Source organism: Contarinia nasturtii, unplaced genomic scaffold (genome assembly GCF_009176525.2).
Source record: "Contarinia nasturtii isolate CC-2019 unplaced genomic scaffold, AAFC_CNas_1.1 Cnas_scaffold_66, whole genome shotgun sequence".
NCBI classification, from domain to species: Eukaryota; Metazoa; Arthropoda; class Insecta; order Diptera; family Cecidomyiidae; genus Contarinia; species Contarinia nasturtii.
Genome location: NW_022197424.1, coordinates 35,133 through 46,006, shown reverse-complemented (window position 1 = coordinate 46,006; position 10,874 = coordinate 35,133). Strand labels below are relative to the sequence as shown.

At 34.3% G+C, this 10,874-nt stretch overlaps 1 protein-coding gene across 2 annotated transcripts; it reads right to left on the bottom strand.

The window, feature by feature from the left end:
* Nucleotides 1-2,761: 2,761 nt before the first annotated feature.
* On the bottom strand, nucleotides 2,762-10,489 carry LOC116352592 (LIM domain kinase 1-like). 2 transcript variants are annotated; one of them, XM_031785349.1, is made up of 11 exons: nucleotides 9,968-10,489; nucleotides 8,589-8,976; nucleotides 8,138-8,389; nucleotides 7,439-7,546; nucleotides 6,448-7,073; nucleotides 6,156-6,383; nucleotides 5,771-6,082; nucleotides 5,460-5,542; nucleotides 5,226-5,380; nucleotides 3,399-4,792; nucleotides 2,762-3,305 (listed from the first exon to the last, which is right to left on the bottom strand). In XM_031785349.1, the coding sequence occupies exons 1-11, from the start codon at nucleotides 9,990-9,992 to the stop codon at nucleotides 3,028-3,030; spliced, it is 3,849 nt and encodes a 1,282-aa protein (XP_031641209.1). In that variant the 5' UTR covers nucleotides 9,993-10,489; the 3' UTR covers nucleotides 2,762-3,027. The 2 variants fall into 2 exon arrangements, with proteins under 2 accessions (XP_031641209.1, XP_031616325.1); XM_031760465.1 differs by lacking the exon at nucleotides 7,439-7,546 and having other exon boundaries at nucleotides 2,763-3,305.
* Nucleotides 10,490-10,874: the final 385 nt, after the last annotated feature.

Genomic DNA, 10,874 nt, shown 5'->3' with positions numbered 1-10,874 from the left:
ACCAACCATGGAATGTAAATCTTATGGTGACAGGTTGGGGTTTAACTATGGAATTCGATGGTAGGCTTATATTTTAATTCATATAAAAGATGAGAGTCGAGCGCTATCCATATAAATACATTGTGACGTCACACATCTTACACAGAAACGACATCTTTGTAAAACAGGCTAACTACAATGTAAAAGTATAGCGAGAGGAGAAGGGAGTAAATAAAAAGGGGAAACAGATACGTTTGATTTACGTTGTAGTTAGTAGGTTATTAATAGATGGCGTTTATATAGTGTGCCCTTATTGCGCTTGACTCTCGATAAAAGAACAGGAGAAAAATAAGTAAACCTCTTAACATTCAAGCATCTTCGAGATCAAATGACTTAAAAATGGCACAATTGTCCACAATGCCATTACTCCAATGCAATGCAACTGTTATCGAATGGAATAAAATACCAAATAGTGCACAATTTCGAAATGGTCTCATTGATGGCCAATATTGTGCATACAATCCAGAGGGAATAAGAGATGCTTGCCACGGAGATAGTGGAGGGCCACTTCAGTATTTCAACGGAGTCAGCTCGGTTGCAAAGATTGTAGGCGTCGTGTCATTTGGGATTGTCTGTGGTGGTACAACTTTACCAGGAATTTATACAAGAGTGGCTAATTATTTGGATTGGATTGAACCGATCGTATGGCCAAATCAAGTTTGATATCAGAAGTGGCAGGCCTTTAAGTAGAAAAAACTTGATTATTCGATGAATTCGAAAGGAACAATAAAAATATTATTGAATCGAAGAAAATGTTGTAAAAGGAACTGTAGCTTCAAGTTAATTTTTTTGGTCAAGTTTTGATCTAAATATCTTTGTAACTTAAACATAGTAAAGCATGTTTTCGATTTTTAACCAGGAAATTTACCTTTTAATTCATTTATCTGTTCTAAAAAAAATCAATTTCAACAAAATGTATGAAACAAGAATAAAAATAAAAATCCAAACAATTTCCAATCAACATTTCCATTTATTCTTCTTTATAATTCACAAGAAAAAAAGAAACTCTAAAATTTAAATGTCATTTGAATGTCGGTTAATTCGTTATGTCATTTTAAAAATGTGTTTTTTTAAGTAAATTAGCACAATGCTCAACTGTGAGCCGATTAACGATTAATTCATTTTGAAATTGTACACGTTAGCACCAATATGCAAGTAAACTTTAACGGACGTACATAATTAGCACAGAATGCATTTCGAGAATTGTTTTATTATAAATGCGAACATTCCAAGCCAAAATATAGACATGTAGACAATTGAGCATTATATGTGGTGTATTATTTGGAATTTACGTATATATGTAACATAATAAATCGAATTTCAGTTGAACGAACTCGAACTGGACAATATGATTAAATATATTTGTATGCGGTTATGTGTGTGTATTTGGTTATTTAAATCAGTGTTGGGATTAAGTGATTCATTTCATATTGGTTCAATATTTCCAAAAAAATACAATTTTTTTTTCATGCTGGGACAAAATGTGCTCCAAAAAAATATCTCATTTCATTTACAAAACTAGAGACGTTTTTTTTCTCGCTTAAATTCACGATTTGTGGACCATTTGAACCATTTTACATTATTATTCTTATTTTAGGCATAGACAAAAGCTAACCCTACCAACAAAACATAAAATTCTACTGTTGGCTAATCGAGATTGAAAACTTTTTTCTTTCTTCAAAAAAATAATAATAATACATTTGCTTAATACTGGGAAGGAAGAAAGACAAAAAAAGAGAGAGAAAAAACACAAACTACACCTGTCTTTTGACCTTATCGCAATTATCACAGATTAGTAAATTTAACAATTAAATGAAGGAAACTCACTTGAGATTAGACACATTCAGCATGTTAACTAATTATTATGCCTAACATAGGTTTAAGAAAATTATTAGTAGATTTTATGGCATTCTTTTAATACTCTTCCACACACAAAGTGTGCATGGTTAATTTTGTTTAATTGTTTATGTGATTTTGTTTCGAGACAGCCTCAACATGATCATCGCGCTACATGGTTAGTGGGAGTGGACGACGATGAAGAGATCTGTGCCAGACGAATACTCTCCTAAAATAATTGAGAATTTATTTGTTATTAAATTGTTCAATTCCCACATAATGGAAGGCTTGCGATGTACGCAATTTAATTTGATTCAGGCAGTGCGAATGTGAAGTTGACGTGCTAACTTATTTTTCTATTTTGATCAACTAAATTGCTTCATGTTTGGAATGGATTTTCTGCCAATGTTTCAATAAAACATTTTAATTTTGGATTTTTTTTAGGGAAGTGCAATTTTTGGGTCTCTAAATTTCGGTGTAAAATTCTGTTAATTTAAAAAAATATATAACTTTCCAGAAGGCCAATTTGGGAAAAAATTATTCTTACAATTTTTCGAAAGATTTTTTTTTTTGGAATTTTTGAGTTAAAATGTGACAATTTTCATGTTTTAAAATTAAAAAAAAAAATTCGAATTATTTTCAAAATTAATTTTCTATGAAACATCCAGTTTCTACCGAATCTATTTCGGAAATTTTTGAAATTTCAGAAAAAAATCTCTTTTTTTTTTCGAAAATTACATAAAATTTCTGAAAAAGAAAAAAAAAGAGAAAATTAAATTCAATGAACTGTTAAAAATGATTTAAAAAAAAACAACTCTTATCTTTCGAATAATCTGATTTCTAATTCTAAAAAAAAAATGTTTTAGCTAATGCCTAAAAAAATATGCATTTTTAAAAAATATTGTCTTTCATCGGTGTGTGGAATGTATCCAAAATTCCGAATTCAAGGGTTCTCATAAAATATGAAAATCGACAAAAAAGCGAACATTTCTCTATATATTGCGTATAAAATAGCGATTAAACAAATTGGAATGCGTAACTACTGTGCGGATTGTGTTTGGGTGTATGTGTGTTGTGACGAGGTATTGCTTAAATAGGTACATGGAATAAATTTGTCATTGTTGCTTAAAGATCAACAGAGAGAGTGTCGATTTACAGCCGTTTTCGTGTGGGTGATGATGAGTGTGAATTGGATTTTTGTTTTTGTTTGTCGGTGTTTCGATGTGTTGTCGGTAGTTTCTTTGGTGATGTTGGTGCTGGGGGTTTTCTGGTGAGTACATCTTGTCCACTGGTTATATTATTTAATTTCTTATTGTTGCTCTTTTTCTCAACTGTTTTTTGGTGTCGATCATTAAGGCCGTCGCTGATTTTCTCAATAAAAGCCAGCGTATTTCTGCAGTAATTTTTCTGTGGTGTTTTATTGGCCGTACCTAAGGGGAGAATCACAAAAGAAAAGAATAAAATTGAAAATAATCGATAAGTAATCGGAAAATAATCGTAAAACAATCAATAATTGGCCGTACCATTTTGCATATCATTTCGTTTGGTTTGGAATTTTTTCGACGTTTGTTGTTCGATGAGTGGTTTTTGTTGTGACGATCTTGTGTTTAAAATGGGCGATGAAACCGGATGTAATCGTGTAAAAACGGACATATTCGGTGGTTTTGTAACAACCATATCAAAATGATCGATCTTTTTCGTCGGTGACAGCATGTCATTAAGTGAGACTTTTGATTGTTTTGCCTTGATTTTCGTGGATTTCTTCGATAGTTTTACGTCGACAATTTCTAAGGCGTCCAATTTTGATTTGCATTTATTTAAATTTTCACGAACTTCATCTAAAGAATATTTTATCGCGTCAAGAGATTCATCATTCTCGGGAAGTGCCACTTCGAATGTGGAATTTTTCTGTGTTTTTGGTGAAATAAATGTGATTTCCGTCGATTTTGGATTGTTTTCCGTTTCGATGGTTACATTCAATGAATCCGGATCGATGTAATTGAGACTTGTGTCGCAACTCGAATCGAAATCATCCGAATAACAATTGTTCAAATCTTTGACGTCATTCAACGTTAGCGAACCGTCGTTCACATGAATAATGAATCCTTTTTCACCATACGGTTTCGACTTCTTTCCAATCGGTTTGATATTATTGGCATCGGTCAACGGTAGTTTCGATGGGAAATTGAAATAATTTGTTCCACGATCCGAATCAAAGTCGTCAGTGTTTGACGATGAAATTGAATTTTCGTTGCCACTATCCCAAGATGTTCCGCTTTGATGACTTATCAAATTGGCCAACGATCGAAGCGATCGCTGCTTTTGTAATCGCTCTTGACGACGAAACCGTAGACTATTGCGTAATCGTTCACCATTTGGTGAAAAATCTTTACTCAAATGTGGCGATTTTGGTATTTCACGAATTAACGGCGAATACTCAATGGGCACGTTTTCATTTGTGGATGGCACTTGGTCTGTTGTGATCTTTTCATTTGGACTAAAACTACTACTATGACTACGATTATTATTGTCATTGCTATTGCTATTTATGTGCTTGCTATTATTGCTATTGGGACTGAAGCTAATACCATTTGGTGGTGTGCTTACATCGGACATTATTGGCATTATTATCGAACTTGGACCACTGTCCTCGATATCCATTGATGATGGCATCGATTCACTCATAATACTACTTTTATTGTTCACAATGAAATCAGACTTTTTATTCGACGGCGATGGTGATCGTGACGTTGACAGTCTTGTATCAATTTTCTTTGCCGATGGCGGTGAATCCAATTTTTCTAATGGCTCTTTGAAATTTTCAATATCGCAACGAAGTTTTGATGAAATACTCCGACCTTGCGATAAATGCTTCGCCAGATTTTCAAGCCAAACGTCCAGAACTTCAAATGAGGGCCTATGGGGAGAAAAAGAGATTCGATTAGATTTTTTTTCTTTGTTTTTTTTTTTAGCAAAATCAATGCAAGACCAAGCACCATCAAATATTTTTACAAGAAAAATTCCAGCACTGGCTTCCAAACAAATTGAGAGACTTTCGAAAACTTAGCATTTTTTCGCTTAGAAAATTGTCTCAGAATATATTGTAGTTGTCAAAATATTTCAGTTATAGGTTCTAATTTAAAAAACTTGTAGGAATTTTTCATGTGAAAATAATTGGTGAAATTGAGCTCAAGTAGTTTAAGAGACGATTTGAAAAAAAAAATCTGAAAAAATATTGGAAATATTTAAACTGTCTAAATTCTCTTGTGAAGCTTGATATAAACATTCCACCGCAATTTCTTCTAAGAGTCCCTGAACTTAAATTGATAAATTAATGAACTTTAAGGTACCTCGCATCAGGATTCAAGTCGCAACACAAAAACGCAATTTTATAAAATAAATCCGGACAATCAATGCAGAACTTTTCACGGAACACTTTTTGGTTCAGACCAAAATCAGAGGTTCGCGGTAAATAATCGGGATCGGCAAGAACTCTACCGATGATCTAAATAAGGAAGTTTTGGAAAAATTAGTAAATTGAAACGGAAAGTCATTATTCCAAGACATTTTTCATCTGGACTCACCTCACACACAACGATGCCAAATGAGAAAATATCCACTTTTTCGTCGTATTTCATCATTTTCATCATTTCCGGAGCCATCCAGTCTGGAAAAAAGATTTTTTTTGAGAAAAAATATTTAAAAAATTAAAAAAAAAAATCAAAAATTTAAATTTAAGATAAAAAATTATTTAAATGAATTAAATTTAATTTAAAAAAAATTAAAAATTTTAATAATAAATTTTCCACCAAAATTTCGAAAAATATCAATTAAATACGAAAAAAAATCGTAAATTAAAAAAAAAACACACAATGTTCACCCTGAAACTACTTACATGGATTTCCCACAACTGTATATCGTTGTCTCCTCTGTCTGTACTTCCGATTAACAGTGCCGTTGCCATCAACGGTCAATCGATTGCTGCTTTTGCAATTACCTGACTTGATAATGCGTGCCAAACCAAAATCGGCAACAATAACCGTTTTATCCTCCCGAACCAGACAATTCAACGAGTTCAAATCGCGATGAATGATATTTTTCGAGTGTAAATAGTTCATTCCGCATGCGATGTCTTTGGCAAACCGAATTCGACATTCCCATGGTAGCACCGAATCATTATTATGGATAAGATCTTTCAACGATCCGCCTGGCATTTAAAACAAAAAACAAATGTTAATAAATCAATATTAAAAATAAAGTACATTTGAATTAATACATACCCGGTACATATTCCGTAACTAAATGTAATTTTTTATCGCGATACAGCACCCCGATAAATCTCAATACATTACTATGTGAGAGTGATCGAAGTACGGCAACCTCTTTGAGAAAATTGCGTTGGGCTTCTTCATCGACGCGATACAATTCCTTTAGCACCATTATTTCTTTCGTGAGTTTATGTGTTACCTTAAATACCTGACCGAAAAATCCTTTGCCCAGTAGTTCGCCTGAAAGAAAGATAGAAAAATGGATAAAGCGCCAGCCTTTGTCTAACGTAAAATATGATATTACCAATCACAAGGTCACTGGCCCGAAAAATGCGTTGTGTGGACTCTTGTGTATCAACTCGAAACGATTTGGTGCGTGAAAGATCGTAGAATTCAACGGTGGGTGGATGATTTTCGTCGAGTAATTTCGACATGCTCGAGCATCGTTCCTTTTGATTCTTCAGATTATTCGTGCCGATGCCACAGTTCAAATTGAATGCTTTTGTTTTGCATAGCTGTTGGGTTTTTGTACCGCAAACATACGAATTCGAAGGTGATTGTAGGCCATCACTTGTCATGGCATCGTTTTGTGAAGTTTGTTTCATGTAAAGTCGTTCGGGTTTGGCCGTTGTTGGTGGCTCCCTCACTGACGGCGATCGGCTACAACATACATTGTAACACTTTGGAATGGTTGTTGCGGGCGACAGTGGACTGTCGGTAACACTTGGCTGTGTGGTTACTATTGTTGCTTCGGACACAGACTTTGTCAAACGATGCGGATCATGTTCGATGGTCAACTGTAAGACTTCGTTACTACTTTTGATTAGCTCGTCAATATTTTCAATGGACTTGCCGTTTACGGGCGTTCCATTCACCTCCAACACTTTATCGCCGACACGCAATGAAGCCGAATCGTTTCGCACATCAACCCTGTGATTTTTTTTAAGTAAAAAATTAAGATTAGTTTAAATTGTTCCGAAAAATTTAGAAAAAAAAACTACATGCAGTGTTAAACAAGGAAATATTTTGTAGTTTGTTTAAACTAATGAATGACAATGTGTTTTCGAACCAAAAAAATATATGTTCAGATTCAGCAAAAATGTCGAGGTAATGAGCATAACCAATACAGCCAATGTTTGTTTCGTTTTCGGGACAAAAAAATCAAATTTAAGCAAAATCAATTAACATGATTAAAAAATTAAGCGATGATTTTGACAAATAGCTCAAAATAAATTGGAAAATCGCAAAAATATTGAAAAATCGAGAATGTTTCTGTTTTTTTTCAAAAAAATTACCTATTGGCATCAGAATTGCCGTCAGTACTTGAACAGCATACATTTAATGCTGATGTGACGACAGCAAACACATATTTACCGAGTCGACCGTACATTCGACAAAGGCGACTTGTGTTTTTGGTTGCACCATTTTTGTTTTTTGATGTGGTTTTTTTTTGTTAGTAAACAAACAAATTTCAGTTAGTTCATGTCAAATTTATGTAAATTATGTAAAAAAAATGTGTGTTTTGACACGTTGTGTAAACACTTTGACCAACTGGTTCAAAATCAACACAGAGAATATAAATTTTAGTTCCATTAATCTACACTTCCTATTTTTTGAAGAATTTCTGAAACGAGGTCTGAAGCTTTCTTTGTTTAAAGCGCCAAAGGCACCAATATCAATAACATGCCAAAGACGCCGTTTTAAGATCGCTTCAGATTTTCGGCGAACATTTCAGAAACCGGACCTTATTCTTCACGTCAGTAATGTCCGAAACGAAATTTTTCTCGATTTCCTTTTTTCTCGAGGGTTTTTGAAGAAAATTTTGAAATCATCTCCCCTGGAAAATTTTGCTCGCACATTACTGATTCACGTCTACTAAGAACGACCGAACTGATGCCAAATTCCACATATCTAACTACACCCAATTCTCCCAAACATAACTATACAGTTCCATCGTTCTTGAATGTACAAATAAAAAAAAATATTAAACTCACTGTGAAATCCGTATGCCATTATGTTTTGTGGCGATGATAGGCATGGTACCATTTTGACTATCATCAATGGACAATCGAAGGGCGGTTTTGTTTTCATTGGACCATGGTATTTCCACTAATCGTATGGAGTGCGGAAGTGTCTTCTGTTGTTGATGTGTAGACGAGGACGGTGCTAAAATATCCGACAACGATGTCGGCGACTCAATTGACTTAATTGAGGTTTTATCGATTTTGACGCAATAGCAATTTCCACTAAAGAGAAAAGACGAGATTTTTTTCATTATTTCAATTTTCATCTTAATTCAACGACCACATTGGCTATACTGTCATCTGCTCAACTGTCGCACATGTATCAGACAGTCATGTTTACCAACTGGTCACGTTGTATGTTTCTAAAAATATCATTTATTTATATTTATTCGCACGCAGTATGCGTTAATTGACTACTTACCAAAACAATTTCGATCGTTCGACGAGTGCGTACGAGTCTCCATCACCAATGTACTGTTGACATGATACACAGCAAAAACATTCTGGATGAAATTTATGCTCGCCGACAATCATAATCGGGCCGCTAATTAGGGCCGAACATTGTTGGCAGCATTCGCCGAATCGTTGTAGGTAATCATCGCGGCAAAATAGTAGACTGTCCTTTTCAAAATACCAATGCGATAGTTGCTCGTCACACACCGAACACCGGAAACAGTCGGTATGCCAATTTTGGCCAAGCGCTGATATTATCCGGTCATCAAGATCATTCAAGCAACTTGCGCATTGTGTCAACGAGCTCAGGTTGTTTCGCAATAGTTTTGGTGACGATTTTTTTCCTTCACGGTCGCCTGCATGAGATGGGAGAGAAACAGAGGGAATCAGATTTTTAGAAAGAGAGAGAGAGAGAAGGAAGGAAGGGTTAGGAGGGTCAGAAGAGAAAAAGAACGAAAAAAACTGAAATCAATCATGTGACATGAATGAAGCACGCGAATTGTTTTTTGTTCGCAGATTGAAACGTGACTTTTAATTGAATTATCATCATTTGTTGTGGTTGTCAACCGAAAATCCAAGTAAAAATTTAAAATTAACAAATTTGCCACAAAACTATTGTCAAAAGACCAGATTTGTGGTTCGTGACAAGAAATAATGACATCTGTATTAATACAAAAAAAAACTTGGAATTTTCTTTCAATGGAGCAATAAAAAAAAGATGTTTAAAAAAATCATCTCCTTTCACAACGCATAAAATCGACGAGTAATTTAAAACAACAATCGATCGATTGTCAGTGAAAACAATGCAAATCGCATTTAAATGCCAAAAAAAAAACTCGTAAATCGCAAGTATCCAATTGGACTTGTACAGTCCATAAGCGATTTATGGTTGTAAACACGTCGTCGAAACGCGCACACGAGACCCATCAAATGTATGCATTGAATCGCGACCAAGACACGCAACGACAAAGAAACCAAAAAATATCCACGCAAAAACAAAAAGAAAACAAATCAGCTTATAAAGCGCTCAATTGACTGCAGTCAACCAATTAAATCAACACTCAATTCCGATGCGACACACCAAACTATATAAAAAAAAACCACTACATAGTTCGAACTAGCCACTGAGCGTTGTTGGTGTTTGTTGTTGTTCGCATTCATACACATGACGATAAAATGCAAAGAAAAGCGACAACAACCATTAAAAACATACACAATTTTATAGCCATTGATTAAATATTAATGCAAATCAATCAAAGATTTCACTTTTTTTATATCAACGCGTCGTCGTTGGGTGAATGGTCCGGAATTTACAACCTCAAACATTTCATTTGTATATCGACTTACGTGATTTCTGATTGATTTGTTCCATTTTTGTTGTTGTTATTCGTTTCAATTGTACATCACCACCAAAAAATACGGCGAATAGTTCATGTTTTTTGCGTTGAAATCTCACAATTCTCAACTCACTCAAATAAACAGCATGAATAAAAAAAAACAACAACAGAAAATAATAAAAAAAACGAAATGCAATCGACTTGATGTCGCCAGCGTGACAACAGTCAATTTTAGATTGAAAAGTTCTTCGGAATTAAAATGCACACACTAAATTTTTCCATTCGTCTTGCATCAACTTAGATGCATTTTGGTGTCACTACATTCCTTTCTTTCTGCTGTCACTTATTCTATATTTGTTTCACTTTCTATTTCACTTTTATTCAACTAATGGCATTCCAACACTTTTTGCTCAAATTATTGTTTTGGCATAATTTATTTCAACCAAATGGCAAATAAATGCGATAATTTTTTGTCAAATGTTGAGATTGTGAGAGAGATTGATGCAGCATTGATGTTAGGTCAGTACGTGCTTCAATATATGAAATAAATACACTATACTTTTTTTCATTGCTTCTCTTCTCTTGATGTTTGATGGTGCATGTATGTGTGCGTGCGAGTCAGTGAATGAGTGTGGATGTTGTCGCTGTCGTCAGTGGCATTTATGCATAAATATTTACAACAAACACAGTTTGTGTTATGCCATTCGTATACATCGATGAGTAAGCAAGCACCGATGTGTGCATGTGTGCGAGTGTGTACGTTTGACAATACTATGAAGCGACTTCAATTCGCCGAACCAATATGCGGTTGTATGCGTTGACATTTTTGTTGATGTTTATATTTTTTTTTCTTCTCAAAACTCAAAACATTCAACTTGAAACTCAAGCAAACATTGAACACAAGTGATATATTGTAT

Excerpts from the sequence above, each read along its gene's own strand:
- LOC116352592 (XM_031785349.1), bottom strand. The coding sequence starts at position 9,992 with ATGGAACAAATCAATCAGAAATCAC. Across the intron at positions 5,381-5,459 it reads TTGGCATCGTTGTGTGTGAG|ATCATCGGTAGAGTTCTTGC; the intron begins GTGAGTCCAGAT and ends TTCCTTATTTAG. Across the intron at positions 4,793-5,225 it reads GACTTGAATCCTGATGCGAG|GCCCTCATTTGAAGTTCTGG; the intron begins GTACCTTAAAGT and ends TTCTCCCCATAG.